This window comes from Lissotriton helveticus, chromosome 4_1 (assembly GCF_964261635.1).
Source record: "Lissotriton helveticus chromosome 4_1, aLisHel1.1, whole genome shotgun sequence".
NCBI lineage: Eukaryota > Metazoa > Chordata > Amphibia > Caudata > Salamandridae > Lissotriton > Lissotriton helveticus.
This window is the reverse complement of record NC_136063.1, coordinates 105,730,464-105,746,795: the sequence shown is the minus strand read 5'-3', so window position 1 is coordinate 105,746,795 and position 16,332 is coordinate 105,730,464. Positions and strand designations below refer to the sequence as shown.

The 16,332-nt window shown below is 45.3% G+C and overlaps 1 protein-coding gene across 4 annotated transcripts in view; it reads left to right on the top strand.

Moving 5' to 3' along the window:
* Nucleotides 1-16,332, top strand: part of WDR97 (WD repeat domain 97) — a 357,055-nt gene that overhangs the window by 181,023 nt on the left and 159,700 nt on the right. For all 4 annotated transcript variants that reach the window (XM_078686528.1, XM_078686527.1, XM_078686526.1 and 1 more), the window contains 3 exons: nucleotides 2,055-2,210; nucleotides 13,901-14,050; nucleotides 15,408-15,653. In XM_078686528.1, coding sequence (XP_078542654.1) covers nucleotides 2,055-2,210; nucleotides 13,901-14,050; nucleotides 15,408-15,653 — 552 coding nt within the window. The remainder of the gene's footprint in view (nucleotides 1-2,054; nucleotides 2,211-13,900; nucleotides 14,051-15,407; nucleotides 15,654-16,332) is intronic.

Here is a 16,332-nt window from a genome sequence, read left to right as displayed (position 1 = left end):
TACTAAATCTAGCTCTTATCTGGGACTCTGTGCTTACTTGTCTAAGAAAACATTGCATAGTCGTGTCAACATGTTTCGGTCATACTCTGGACTTCTAAAGCTACGTTTGCCATATGCAGCCTACTGTAGTACGGATGTTCAGACAGATAGTTGAGCTACAACACAGGACAGTCTACTTGCTTTTTGAAATAATGAATCAACAGTAAAAAATGACACAGCTTTCAATTAGGAAGGGCCGCCTTCCTGATGGTTCTTTTGGTTTTTGTTGTCTCTTTTTCAACACCACCGAACGTGCCCGCTTATAGTAGTAAAGTAGTAACTGAGCTTATAAAGCGCCTGGTTACACTAGCCAGTGTGTCCCCGCGCTGTACTGCTGAGGAACCCATCCTGGCCTGTTGCTGTGAGGCGCCCACTCCTGGACACCCCAAGGTGAAGCCAGGCATCCTTAGCGATTAGGGCCGGTGTGGAGATTAAGCAAGCTATTGCCCAGAGTTGCAGAGTGGGACCCATGATTAGAGTAGGCACCATGGCGAGAATTATCGGGTCCGAGGACATTGAGCCCAAGACCCTGCCGCGATAGGAATTGAACCCTGGTCCCGGGTCAGATCTCTGCATCAGGGTCTGCCGCTCTAACCAGTGAGCCACACTTCTCCAGTATTATTTTTATAGAATAAGCCATGCAGAGAAACAAGGTAGGTAGGTACTTGATGGGAACAGTTGGTGGTGCACCTGTGCAGTGTGGTGAGAGACGTTCACCAGAGGAGTTAGGAAGCCTCTTCAAAGTGACTAAATTCTTTTAAAATGCCTTTTTCAGTCCTGTCCTTGGCACAGGTAATTCTTAACATGTGGTAAATAGGGAAATAGCAAGGATTTGGAGTACCAGAAACACAGTGAAGGTAACATTTCATATTTGCCATCTTTGTGTGAGTTCACAATCATATAAACTTCAAGAAATCAAGTGATGTTATATTAGTTCCTTCTAGGACAATAATGATGCTGACTGCACCATGCAAAATTGATATCTGGCAATTCCATGGCCCTAGGCTTTGGCTTCCATTGTCCTAGTCAAAGAAGTCAGGACAACATGGCGACATATTATAATGATATTGAAATCGTTTTATTGAATTAATTTAAAGATGTAGACATTTTACACTATAGTTTTTTCCAAATGTGTGTGAATTGTGGTGAAATTCTGGTTGGGAGATTGTGGGTGAAACATGTAAAAGACCCCCGCCCCCCTTCAATGTTGACTACATTCTAGAAATGTACATCATGCTGTCCACCTGTTGTCTCTTGTCCTTTCTATCAACTCTGTGCACACAAACACATTTTCAATACATTTTAATTGTAATTCCAGTCAAATGTGGCAATATTATCATGATAAGCTCTATTTTCATGCAGCTGTTTTAATGATCGAAAACCATACTGTATTCTGAAATGTAAAGTTTATGTTGTTTTCATATATAGATAAAATACCACCTGTCACCTAATTTTAATTGAAAAATCACACTTCTTCAAATGTGCTTTTAGGAAATTGTAACAATTTTACACTTTCTTGTATATCGTTCCCATCCTTATTTTTGGGTCATAAAAACTCATTCATGGCACATGGTTTGTCCAGTCATCATTTCAATGAACAGTTAGCGGTATTTGCATATAAACATTTGTACATCTAAATATCACAAGCATTATTAAAATGAATTGGCCCTGAGGAATTAAAAGCAGTACTACTTAAAAAAGGTTAATAAGCAAACAACATTGTTTAAAAGTTGTTTTGAAAGTGAATAGATTTGATTTTGTACAAATTCATTTTGTCTTATGCTTTGCTGTATTTCAATTTAAAAAAATCTAATGCAGTGACACAAAAGTGTATGTTGTGTGACAGCTCTGTCGACATTCATATTGTTTTTGGAGATCCATTATCATCACTGCTGGAATCCACGAAAACAGTCCAATAGCTTGAAGCTAACAACAGAGTAATTGATGATATAAATGTATATGTAACTATCCCGCATGGAACTTTCATGGTTCTTTTTTGTCTTATGTCCCCCTAGATCCCTAAAGTGGACCCATTTGACCTCGATGACCTACTGAGGCCCCCTCTGCCTCCCCCTAAAGAGAACCCTTATAACCCCATCAAGTGGAAAGGCTTCTTTCCTGACCCTCTGGAAGCCCTGAATCAATGCTTCATTTCACAAATGTATCGAAAGGTAAGAGATTGGAATCATCTATCCTACATTCCCTTGCACCCACAGACCCTGGCTAAACCTTGATTTTGATCGTCCATTAACCTCCCCCTTCATTCTAAATCTCTCTCCTCATCTTATTCTCTTCGGTCAAAAAACATACCTCTTGTGTCAGGGTTGGACATCTTTCTAAGACAGTTTCATGCATATTTTTAAACATTTTAAATCTTTACCTGAGTGCACAGATTTGTGAACCAGCTCTTTCTAAGAGGATTTTTATTAAATGGTTTTGAATTATACACCATGGAGCATTTTTGGATGCAATAGGAATTGTAGCATGTAGATGTCAAGTGCGGTCATGTCACCGTTCACCCTGATGACCAGTCCATTCCAGCTATGCCTTTGGTCATCTTTAAGAGACTAGGGTCAGTGTCTACCAGTTTCCATTTCATTTGATATTAAGTCAATTTTTAACTTTGCTTAAGCATATGAAGGGCACACAAAAGGATGTTGACAAGAATAGGTTAATTTATATTTCAGGTTTTTATTTATTGATTTTTTTGCAGGCACTAAAATACAAATTCACATCCAGAATGTAAACTTTGTCATTCTTTCTGGCCCACATTTCACTCTCATTTTTTTGGGTGAAATGTCTTTATTAAGCAGAATGAGTCATTACATCGAAATCCACTTTCTACAGTATAGCAATCTATCAGTAAATTAACCTTGATGTATAATACACACATAACAATTTCATTTTACAGTTTGCATAACCGGTACAACTCAACAACTCTCCCCCTCCACCCCCCTGCACTAGTCAGTACAATACAGCAATTCGGGTCTGGTGGCGTCGTACTCATAGCATTCGTAATGATTAAACAATGGGAATCTCGTCTCCCTACAAATGTATATTATTTAGTAGTGTGTAAGTTCGTAAAGGTCTGCATCGCGGTCCGGGCGTGAGCTCAACAGTACACAGTTCGTTCACGTGCCATACAAAGTAGACCAGTCCAGCATGGTGCCCCACGTCCCACCTCCACTCTCAGAACCATAGATGAGCTTATTCATTGTGTTCTTGAAGTCCCGTCTCAAGCTCCGTTATCAATGCATTCCAATCAAGCGAAATGGGATGTTTCCGAAGCCCCCTACGCTCCTCTCTGAGTAGTTCCGACCCTTCTGCTTTACCCCATCGTAACACCTCTCTGCCCCACACCTCCACCTCTGGTGGCCTAGCCGATTTCCACCTCATAGCCACCGCCCTCCTCACCAACAGTAGTGCCAAATCCACAAATCTGGTAGTTACACTCCTTTTCTTCTCTTTGTGACCTATTCCCAGCATGCTATATAGTGCGGATGTGTATGGTCTATTCGGCGCCATCCCACCCAGAATTCGGGTGATCGAACCCCAGTAATGCCCTAACTTGGGGCAGTCCCAAAACATGTGTAGGAGCCCTGCGTCCTCATGTTGACATTTGGGGCAATTATCAGCTGCGGCAAGAAACATAAAGTGTAGCCTGTGGGGGGTTAAGTACGCTCTGTGCACAACCATGAGCTGTATATATTTAAATTTGGGGTTTCGTGACACCTTCTTAGGCAGTTGCAACACCTTATCCCATTCTCTATCAGTGAGGGTTCTCCCCACATCCTCCTCCCAGCGCAGTCTAAGGGGCTGCAGTGAAGTAGCTCTGCCGGTTTTGATACTACTAGCCAGCCACTTTGTTAGATGACCCCCCGTCCCCATGAGGTATAGCATAGTGGTCAACGTGTTTGTGTCCGGTTCTGACCTGTCACCCACCCAGTGTGTGGTCTTGAGGATGCATCATAAAGAGTGCCGCTGGCGCATGGTGTAGGTGGTAAAGTCCTCATGTGTCATGATCCTACCCTCTGAGAAAAAGTCCCCAACCTGTGTGACCCCAGCATCCGTCCAACGCCTCAGCCTCCTTTCCGTTAGCAAGCCAGTGCCCAGTGGTATACCCAATAAAGGGATCGTGGGTGCATAGGAAGAATGTCTGTTCGTGTATCGGACGGCCTTTTTCCAATACGTGATTGCCAATTTAAGTAGTGGTGGTGCCGACTCGGATAATTTAGCCTTTGGAAGCAGAAGCCGGTGTATGTCGCCCCGCTGTCTGTCAGCGTCCGTCATGTCCAATACGTGGAGGTTGCGACCGGCCAGCCAGAACGCCAGCCACTGCAGTTGGCATGCATAGCCATAGGCGATCAGGTCAGGTACCCCCAATCCACCCTTGTCCGGAGGGAGTTGTAATTTGGCCAGGCTTATTCGTCGCCTGCCCGTTCCCCATATCAGTTCGGTCACTATCGCATTGAGGGATTTGAAAAAGGTCATGGGTATAACAACAGGTAAGTTCGTGAAGAAGTAGATTAGCCTCGGCAGCACCACCATTTTAGAGATGGCGACTCTGCCCGCCACCGACAGGGGCAGAGTAGTCCGGAAGCACACCTGAGATTGCAGGGCGGTCAGGGCCTTGCCCAAGATGCCGGCCAATATGTCTTGTGGCTGACGATACACCTGAATTCCTAAATATTTGAAGGTCACTGCCGCCACCTGAAATTGATGCGGCGCAAATTGGATGTGCGATACATCCAGGGGTTTACGAAAGCCGAAGCCATACGATTTGGCCTCGTTGATCACAAGGCCCGAAAGCCCATGGAATTCTTCAAAGACCGCCGGCAAAGAGTGTAGCGGGCCGCTGACATAATTTAAAAACAGCAGTATGTCATCAGTATATGCTGATATGATATGTCGGGTGTCAAGTCTGACGATCCCAGCCGTGTCTGCAATAGTGCGCACTTTTATCATTAATGGTTCCAGTGCAATTATAAAGAGTAGCGGTGACAACGGGCATCCCTGCCTCGTACCTTTCTCAATTTTGAACTGTCCTGAGACACATCTATTTGTGCGAACTCGCGCCGTAGGGTTCCTGTATAGTAAGGACACCTAGTTTATGAATTTCGGTGGGATTCCGAACCGTCGCATTGCTGCGAACATATAGTCCCAACGTAGAGAATCAAAGGCTTGCCGGAGGTCCAGGGATATGCACCCCTCTGTGTCCCTACCCGCATCACTGGGTGACATCAACTTACTGAGTCTCCTTAAGTTTAGGGCAGTGCTCCTGCCCGGCACAAAGCCGCATTGGTCAGTGTGTATAACGTCCGGAATGCATTGGGAGAGGCGTGTGGCTAGGAGATTACTGAGGATCTTATAATCCGTATTGAGCAGCTATAGGGGTCTATAATTCTCCGGTTGTTGGGCGTCTCTGCCGGGCTTCAGGAGGGACACGATCACAGCCTGTGAGGTCATGCTCGGTAAGGAGTCACCCCCTAGGGCCTCCACGTAAAGTGCATGTAATCGGGGGGCTAGGATGTCTACATATGTCAGATAGAATTCTGCCGAAAGGCCGTCCGATCCGGGCGCTTTATTCGGCGGCAGAGCTTTAATGGCCTGCCGAACTTCCATTAGTGTGATGGGTTTCGAGAGGTCCGCACTCTGTGCTGCAGTCACATTTCACTCTCATTACCCCACTTCTTTTGTATTTTTCACATACTGCAGATTAATCTTCATTGATAATTTGACCATAAAAGAAGCACCTTGATTTAGCTCCTTTTCCAGGTCATTTGGGAAATGACAAATCAGAATCCTGTCTCTCTTCCGTTCTCAATTTGTTACACTTTGTCATCGAATTGCAGGAGCTGAAACTGCTTCACTGGTTGCTACATCTTCGCTTTACTGGCTCATATTATGCATACATGCCGGCATATAGCCGAGGAATGCTTCAGACCTGCATGTATGTGCCCCTTGTCACTTCAGGGCTTTGATCTGAACATTTTGTATCTGTACCGCTTTCTCTGGCTTTTTGGATTTTGTTTTTGGTCTTTCTTTGCTCCATCTTTTTCCTTCATCTTCTCAGGGAGCTTCTACTGTAACAGCCTAGCTTTAGTCCATTCATGTCAGTACGAGGTGCCCCTGGAACTGGATTGTCAGAGTAAGGTTGCACTAACCCCACCAGGGGCATCCCGATTCATCATTAGTGAGACGACTCAGAGATGGATACATGGCCGCGAGTACTCTTCTTTTCAGTTTCAGGTCACATACAACTTCTGTTGTCAAGCTGCAGGGAAGGGCATGGAACAGCTGGAAGATGATGATCCTTGGAAGACCAGACCACCTTGCTCCATCCTGTTTCACCATTGAGCCCAGCTCCTCATCTTAGTGTCTCAATGCTGCTGTTTAGTGTGGGATTACACCTGACTCTTTCTCAGTACAGTGCTGCAAGGCTTTTGTACCGACGAGATCAAACAAGTCTCTGCAGACCAGTGTTCAACTTTTAGTTTTCTCAGTAGACTTGATATAGGTACTCAAGCTCACCTCCTACTCTGGGCAGTCTCTGACAGTCCCAGCCTATCGAATTGGGACCATCTCATGATTTCTCCTCCATCCTCATCATTGGGCCAAGCTCCAGCACTGTACAGATGGCAGATGACCAGGGAGGTTTACTGCAATAAAAAAAAGACAGCAGGTTAGGTGGGAAATGGCGAAGGAGGAATGGACAGAGTTCCGGTCCGACGTACCCAAAGCATATAGAGCAATTAAGCACTGTGAGGTAGCACACAAGTAAAGTACCAATGGTATATGACAGCAACAAGCACACACTCCATCTTCCCCAACACACCAGACATCTGCTAAAGATTTCTGTGCGACATCTGGTGGCCAGGCCCAATCATCCACATTTTGTGGCAGAAGTTTCTTAGTCACATTAAAGGGGACCTGGGGCTCCCCATCCTTCAAAACCCCACAATTGTAGTCCTGAGGCTTCGATCTAATCGAATGGAAAGACCAACCACACAGGATCGGACCCTCCTTGCCGACATGCTAGAGGTGCCTGGACAATCTATTGCACTGTTCTGGAAGAAAAGAGCCTCCTCTTACTCAGCCCTGTGTTTCATAAGTTACGGCACGTGATGGCAGCAGAATCGTGGAGGCATAAATTGGCTCAGGCTAAGTGCAATTTTACAGCCACATGGCCTCTACTTACACAAGTGGTCATGAAGCTGGAGCACCGGTGCTCCTCCCCTCAAAGACTGAAAGCTCATGATCTGAGCTGATTGATATCTTGCAATCCTGGACACTTGACATTCTGTTATGGTGCACTGGACTCTAAACTGCAGCATCAGTGTGAAATCACTCATTTTGGAACTCCTAAATACTTTTAACAATCTTTAGTATTTTCATAGGCACTGCTTCTCAGTGTACATGGTCCAGGGGACAGGGGCTTTAGCTCCCTTTGTACTGAGGCTCCAATGTTCCAGACTGTTAACGTGCACAACTTGATTAGTTCTATCTGAAGCCTACAGTTCATTCGTATGACTTACAAAAATCATTAAGCGTGGGAGGCCTTTCCCTTGTATTGTTTGGGCAATTGATAAAAGTGAAAGCACAGGGAGGCACCACCCCTTTCAGAGATAGCTGAGGATCTCAACTTCTGTAGTTTTTTGAGTTTTAAACATGAGGGCGAGCAGAAAATCATCAGCCTTCCGGTTGATGGGAAGATTTGTTCAATCTTTTATTAATGGGGTCCTTCAGCAGAACAAGAGGGCAATGGCCATTTCTCTGAGTACCATGCACCGAAACTACTAAGACTTTCTGCATGCTGCAGTTGGTGGCATTCAAGGCTAGAAAGTCCTTTAATTCCAGGCCAGCGGCTAATGTTGCTTTGTCCTCAGGATACAAGAAATTGGAAATAAGGTGTTTCAGAACATCTGATACCAGACCACAACAAATGTGTAGACATGACAGTAATGTTCCCAGGGACATCCACTCTTCTGTGGAATCTCTTCGAGTAAGCGAATTATTCCCTGCTAGAATCCACTGACATCCACTATCATCTGGTAACACAGCTAACCTCCAATTCATGAATCTTCTTAGCAGTGAAGAATGCCTATGATCTTCATCATTCATTGCCACCACATCCAGGCCATGCACGACCAATGGAGGCCATACCTCCCCCAGAAAGGATGAAGGAAAGGACATCTACAATCTGAACCAATGTCTCCCCATGCAGATGTTTATGATGTTGGCTCGAGTGTTGGCAGCTACTCAAGGCAGCTTCTTGCAGTATTGTGTGGACCGTCGAGGCACCTACTTCTCTGTACTTCACTGAAAGCATATAGTACGTACCTCAGTTTCAAAATGGAAAACCAGCAGTACCAGTGCAGGACACTGGCATTTGTTGTCAGTGCCACTCCTTGGGTCTTAACCAAGATCTCGGGCACAGCAGCAGTGTTGCTGTGATAGCAGAAACTAATAGGCTTACCCAGACCATTGCCTCTTCCAGGCAGCATCAAGGCAGGAGGCCAAGACCCGTCTAGCCTGGTCACTCAGAGATGTTTACAGTCTTGAGTTCTCAGTGAATTATGCCCTCAACTTTGCCACCATCTAAAGGAATCCATTAATAATGGCAATTCTAAATTCAAGTTTATCAAAAGCTCCCATCCTCCACCGAGGGTAACAGCCAGCAAACAGGTAGTGGGTGTGTTCTTGACCAACAGACCAAGGTAGTTCCAGAGGTGTCTTGGATCCAAATGCCTTGTATAGAGGGAGCGCCCCACATGATGCTTTATATACTTTCCCTGTAGTGTCATATGGCGCAACGTCAAGGCCGGCTACTGGACTTTCATTCCAAGCTTTCCAACTCTAAACATCCATGGTTCCTACCTTCAATGCACAGAACATGACTCTAACCTTTTGGTGGTATACCTCTTCTGCAGATTGTGGGGACCTTCCACTCCTCAAAGTACAGGTGTAGGGCCGCATTGCAAGGAACTCGCCAGAACACCAGATCCAGGTTCACCTCTTGGATGGGTAGGCTGCACAGTTCCCGGGGAGGGGGCAGATGCTGGATGGTTGGGCCTTCTTGTGGAGAGCAAGAAGAGCCCAGGTTCTTGTACATACAGCTATCTATGGTTTGGCCTGTCAAGTCTGGTTCTCGGACCTGCTCTATCTGCTTAAATGGGCAACATTTGCATTTCCAAGAGTAATGACCACCTTCTGGCAGAGGAGGATTGTGTTCTATAATGATGCCTAATCTTTTCTCAGCTTAAGTGCATGGGTTTACAAGGGCCAAACTTTGCACATCTGTGTTTCTCCTGAAAGAGCATGGAGGTAAAGTCTTCCACCTAGCGGTCTTCCTCCAGGACTCCGTACTTAAGTAAATGGCTGATATTCGGCCACTGGAAACCAGCAAGAAAACATCAACCCACTCTCCTACTCAGTGGCAGATGCAACGTCTTTTTATACCACTCCACTGAGATGTGTTGTACAACATACCTATAGTGGCATGGGCACACATACATGCAAAGGCTGAAGCATCATATGATGCACACATAGGTATACAGGATGCACGTACAAAGCTCCCAACAGCTGTGGAAGCAGCTTCTGGTGAAGCCAAAAGTTGACAGGATGCCCACAAGTTGATAATGGGAAACAACCTGTGAGATAAGAGTAACAGCACTTTATCAATTACCAGGTCTCAGGAACAGAACTACAAGCCATCCACTGTTTGCAACTATCCGTCAGTCAACGCCCAACCCTACATCTGGAACTCAGTGTCCAAGACGATTTCACTATACATCTCCTTTCACATTCTTCAAAATGAAAACACAGTCTCTATTTGAGACTTTGAGTTTTTTTTGTGTGTCTTGGAGATGATGTCAATAGACAACAAAACCCTCAGATCTCTGGATTCAGTCAGAATTTCCATAGCTGTCAGCACCAAACATCGTGTGTCTGGATTTGTGAGTCTGTTCAAGCCATACCTGTAAGCTTTGGGCCACACTAGGCGCTTTCGTGTGTAGCCTGTAGAGCCTCACACCCAACTCTGAATTGTCTCCTCTTGCTGTCTTACAGATTCCTTTTAATGGAACTTGTGCTCTTTTTTCACCACTTCCAGAGAACCTCCTGGCCTCACTAGTTCTTAACTCCCACCTGTTTTATCCTGTGCCTAGTCCTGGAGATCGCTCTCCTTGTCGAGCTCTCCTTATCTCTAGTGTTTTAACTGTGCACTTGGCGTTCTCTACTTCCTGCCCCTCCTTCTCAGCTCTTCTATTCACATAGCTGGAGTTGGGTTCTCTCTGCGACTCCTGTTTCTATTCACATGAGGTTCTTCTATTTGCACTCTCTGGAGTGTCTTTAACTCCATTCTCGCTTCATTTGATGTCTCATATTCACACTACTGTGGCTCTTGTTCCTGATTTCACCCGGGTCTTCTGTTCACACTGCTCTAGTTCTCTCTGTATCTCCTGCCATGTTACTCTTGTGGTCTTCTATTCCCATAGATGTGGTTCTATCAGTGGCTGCCAGTCCTGTTTGATGATTTGTAGACAGTGACTCTGCAGCTCCTGTCCCTTTTCTCCTCAGGTATTCTAGTCACACAGCAGAGGCTGGGTTCTCTCTTCCACTCCTGTTTCTCTTCACCTGAGGTCTCCTATGCACAGGACTGAGAACTGAGGTTCCCTTCAGTGGCTCCGGCGTCTCTTGATCTGAGTTCTTCTTTTTATACATATGAGGCTTTCTCGGTGACTCCTGTCCCTTTTTGCCTGAGGTTTTTCAGTCACATTAAGATTCTCTGCATCTCCTGTCCCTTTTCGTGTGAGGTGTTCTAGTCACAAAGCTTGAATTCTCTCTGGCTTCTGCATCTCTTCTTCTGAGATCTTCTAGTCACACCACTGAGGTCTGTTTTTTTCTGTCGCTCCTGCTCTTCTTTTGCTGATGTCTTCTAGTCACACAGCCGGAGGGCTCTCTTTGGCTTCAGCCTATTAACTCTGCTCACTCGCTCTGATAGTCAGTATCGCCTTGACGCCTCCGGCAACTGTTTGCACTTTATAAAATGAATTAACATAGCATAATCTACCTTCACCTGAGGTTTTCTATTTACATAGTTGAGAGTGGGATCTCTTCTTGGTTCCTGCTTCTCTCCACAGAGTTCTCCTATTTGCACAGTTATCTATGTTTTCCTGCGATACAGTTTTTAGGATCCCTTTCCAGCCAGCCATTTTCTACATCCCTTCCTTTGTAACCTCTAGTTCCAGTCTCTGGTGCCTTCTCAGTTTTTGCTTCTTCACTGGTCTTCTACCCAATCAATTCATGATTCAAGCTTTGCTTTTCTCTCTCCTTACATGTACAGGCAAATTGAATCACAAAAGCAGCCATTATACATCATTGAAGTGGACAGGGTAAAAATGACAGTTAAATGAAAAATAGAGCAGCATTTTAATTCAATGTTTCTGGTGCCCTTTCTCTCTTGTGACTCCATTTTAACTTCTCCAGACTCCTCTGTTGCTCCTTCATTTTTCCGTCATTGGTAAACAACCTTTACAACAAAACTTTTACAACGCACTACCATTACAACGCGGTCATTACAACGCAAACCATTACAACGCATTGCGCTGGGGGGCGCTCTAGGATAAGGAATACGTTTAATTTACTATCCAACACCTTCCCTAGTGTCCACGGGGACTGGAGTTGGAATAGTAAATTAAACTATTCACTATCCAACACCGAAAAGCACTATGCGTTGTAATGGATTGCGATGTAAAAACCGCGTTGTAAAGGCAGGCGTTGTAATAGCCTGCGTTGTAACGTCATACATCCCATCGTTGTTTTGACACACATCGGCTGCTAACGGACTCAAGCTTGTGGTGCTGCTTTCACGTCTGTTTTCCTCCTGCTCGACTCTTTGACTGGGAGGAGTGGTTCTGTTCTCTAGGGCTGGGCATAGTTTGCGAAGTAGCGCTTCGTGAAGCTACGCGAAATGCACTTCGCACTATGCAAGCTACGCGTAGCACTACGCAAACTGCGTAGTAGCATGTTCGCACTGTGTAAGATGCTATTTTCAATGATTGCACAATGCGGACAAGCATTCGGCACCGTGCAATCATTGAAAACGGCATCTTGCACAGTGCGAGCTGTAGTTTTCTGCCGCTCGAGGAGATTTTCACTCGAGCTGCAGCTTTCTCAACGCGGACTGGTAGTTTCTCATCGCGAGCGGGCGCCAGCATACGCAATGAGAAACCAGACCTCGCCGCGTTGAGAATCTCGCAGGGAGGTTTATTTTCCACGCTCGCGATCGGCAACTTGATGTTGCTGATCGTGAAAAAGGAAAAAGTCTCGCCAGGATGTCATTTTGCTTGCTTACGGTCGCCAACTTGACGTTGAGGACCGCGAGCGAGCAAAAAATGACTGCTGCACTACGCTATGCTACGCGTGTTCGCACTGTGCTACGTGCAGTTCGCGTAGTGCGAAGTTGCGCAAACTTCGCAAACTACGCGAGCGTAGCGTAGTGCTTTGCCCAGGTCTACTCTTCTCTGGGATTCGCTTCTGTTGCCAGGAAGCCACAGTTGGTAGGATTTCTGCTGCTTTGGGTTAGGTTTGTCTGTGACCCTGAGCACCTGTACATATTTCCCCTCAGGCCCTGTTGGAGAGGATGCCTCTGCCATGGCACTTTGGGTATGGAAACATAACCAATCCATTGAGATGCACTCAATGTGACTTTTCCTTGCATAACTATACTTACACAAATATGTGCCTTCCTCTTCCTTCACTCCCTACTCATTTGCAGCACATGTTCTTCTGCATTGACCACTCCTCCTGAAGAGACACTGTGGTGGATTAATTCTCATTGTTGGTGGTTAAGCGCCGCTCCTTGGCCCCTACTGCATATGTTTGCTAATGATGGTGAGCCAACAGGAGATCCATATCAGACACAGCATTTGGATCCACTAAAGAAATAGAGTGGCAGCCTTGGCAGGCTACAGGCGGACCAAGAAGAGATGCCATTCCTGTGGTTGAGCTCATCTTACTGACATCAGTGCGGCTAGCAGAGGCACACTGTGAAATATAGCGCTGTGCAAGCTGGCTTCAAGCAACTGTTTATATGGGTTGACTGTTCCCTCACCTGCAAGGTAACTTCAGTGAGCTATAAGCAGTCATGTTTGAAGATGGCGGCAGCTCTTCGTTAAACGGACCAATGAAATGGTGTGCCCAGATGAGTAGTAAATGGTTCTGCAGTCCACACTGTTGCTGTATCTCAACCATTTTTTTAACTTTCCGTTAAACATCAGGTCAGTGGTCATTCTAAGTTGAGGTCACAATGGTTTCTACCTTTAAGCTGCCATCACCAGTCAGTTTCTAGTCCTGAATGACCACAGACCTCTCGCCCACAGAGCGACCCCTTATTATGGTCCTGTTGTCACCTGTCTGCTTCTTACTTTTCCCCCTTTGTTGTCTGAGGGGAAGCTATGGCTTTCCTACTGCTGTTCCTATCTCTGATCACCTCAACTCATTTATTTGTTTTGTATTCCACTGTGCACCCCTTTTGTTTCATGCTCCCAGTTCTGTGTTTCTCCTTTATTTTTCTTTCACCTTAGCTACAATCCTATCTGTCCTCCTGCAGTGTTCCCCCTTCTCAGTTCTGGATTCTAATTTGTAGTGGTTTCTCCACATGCAGTGTTCACCCTTCTCAGTTCTGGATTCTAATTTTTAGTTCTCTCCCCTCACATATTCTCTCTTTATCTGCTCTGAGGTTGTCTGTTTCATGTAGTTCTTACTTCCTTTTTATTTACTTGTTGCCTCTCATCCCCACCATCTCCTGTTTTCTGAGTCTACCGAGCTTCATATCACTAATATTTCCTTTCTACCTCAGGGCGCCAAGAATGAGCAATTGCCAATCCCCCCCTATGGGTTTATCCCCAACTCGGTGCTGGTTCGACTTCTGTGGCCCCCGCAGATGCTGCATGAACAGTTTGGGATGGAAGACAAGCTGCACAGGGAGCTGGCTCTCCCAGAGCTGCAGGTATCAGTGCATGTTTACTTCTTACATGTCTGTTTTTTTGAAAAATGTGTTAAAATTCCCCAACAGCAGTTCTTATGCTAAATGCTTTACTTCAGATTGCAAGGGAAGAATGAACTGGTGTCCTGTACAGCCGTCTGTCTAGTGTATGTGCACATGTGGTGGAGGGGGCAGGTATGTGTAAGTGGAGATATATTGATATTGATAATTCAACTTGGAACTAGAGACAATTCTGAGTCATTTAGTATATTAGAATGGCTGATAGCTGATTCTATGTTGTCATAAATGTTGTTGGTCAATAGGAAGAATGAGCTTTAACAAAGTATGTGTAAGCTGGGACTGCACCCTATTGTGGAAATGAAGCTTATGCACCCAGCATAAGTATGGAGCAATGTGTCTATGTATGAGTATGCACAAGTGTCTATTAGGAAACTGTGCATTGTTTGGGGAACAACATGAGTGTGGAACAGCCAAGATGTCTGCTCTAGTCCACGGAAGCCACTAATCTGCGTGTACTCACCTCCAACTTCTGAACTGTGCGCGGGAGAGTGTGAGCACTGGAAAGTGTCACCACTCACCAGTAGGACCTTGTACAGTATACCTCAGTACATTCCCTTCTCATTAGGTCTCACCACCAAGCTTGCTGCATCACTGTCAGAGTCAATGGCCTGTGTTCAGAGCCCTAGCCTGATGCACTCCAGTCTGAAGCTAAGATCTGCTGAACATAATTCCCAGCCTGCACTTTTTCTAAGCTCTTTGTTCCTGTGCTGAGAGTCTAGTGGATAAAACGCACAGCCACCACCCACTGGTGCAAGTCATACCCTCCAAGACTGAAAAATATGCAATTGATAAGACTCAAATTAGCTCTGTCTCACTGCCCCATTTTGCTGTTAAGATATATATTTTTCTTATTGTAAGTCAAATTGCTTCCTTTGTACTTCTCTGATAGAAATGTTATGAATGCTAAATGAATGAATATATACATTGCAGGTTTGTACCCAATCAAGAACCACAGGCCGTCCAATTTTCTATGGACACCAATGAAAAAGGGACTTGTCACCCTTGTTGGTCGTGTCTCTCAGTCATTCCCAATGGCTGCTCATCCAAAATTGCATATTTTACTCAGGCTCCAAATGTAGTCATTATTATTGTTAGCATTATTGTTACTTCATTACAGTAGCTGTCTGCCTCTCAGAACACAATGTGCCTGTCTACATTAATTCTGTGTACAGCATGAAGGGGCTATACTACACTACCTGAGTGCCAGTCTAACATCCTTGGAATCAATATGTGCTTCTGAACTCCATTCATTAAAATAGGTTTATTTTTATATCAAGATGGCTTTTCTTGTTACCTGCAGGCTGAACTGGAGAAGGAGAGTGACCTGTGGGAAGGGTTTATGGTGGACGACAAGGATGACAGAGAACTCCGGAGGTTGCAGGAGGAGGAGGCGGAGGAGGAGCAGAGGAAGCAGGCCCTCATGAAAATGATTGACAGCGTCCCGGTCAAGGAGATCCTCTCCAGCCTTCTGCCCCCGGTCCTGTCCCCTGAACCTGAAGAACTCCCCACCCCACCTGAGGAGAAAGTAGATGATACTAAAAAGAAGGTAAGGAAAACCCGGAGAAGGCTTGAGCATGAGTGATTTCTGGTATGCACCCTTTCAAAGCAAGAACCACAATCCTAGTCAGGGTAAGTCAGATACACACCATACATTAACCTGTAGCTTGGCACAGGGCAGAAAGCTTAACTTAAGAGGCAATAAGTATTTGTGTAATACATCAAACAGTAACCAGTTTAGAAAAATAAAGAATGATTTTATAAATAAAACAACACCAAAAGGACAAAAATCTAATAAGCAGAAGTATAGATATGAATATTTAAAGATTAAAGGTAAAAATAGTGCTTAGAAGCAAATAGCTCTTGCAGTGTTAATAGGCCACTCCAGACCGGGACAAAGTCATGAGTTCAGGCTGACCGGGATGAAGAGCGGGCTGGATACAGGACCTACACGGGGCCCGCTGAGCAAATGCACCTTAATCCTCGGTCGAAAACAATGAGATGCGGGGTGCAGGCAAGTGATGCGCGGTGTCAGTCCCACTGCCAAGGAGATGAGTTGGGTTTCTCCAAGCAACAATGGCGCCATGGTGTTTTCCGAAGATGAAGCACCGGTTCCGAGGTGTGTTGATTCTGTTGTTGATCCACCTAGTTTCTCCACTCAAACAAAGGGATTTATCAATCATCCGTCAGCAGTGGCAGTGATGCGACGGTTTTGATGCAGCAGTTTT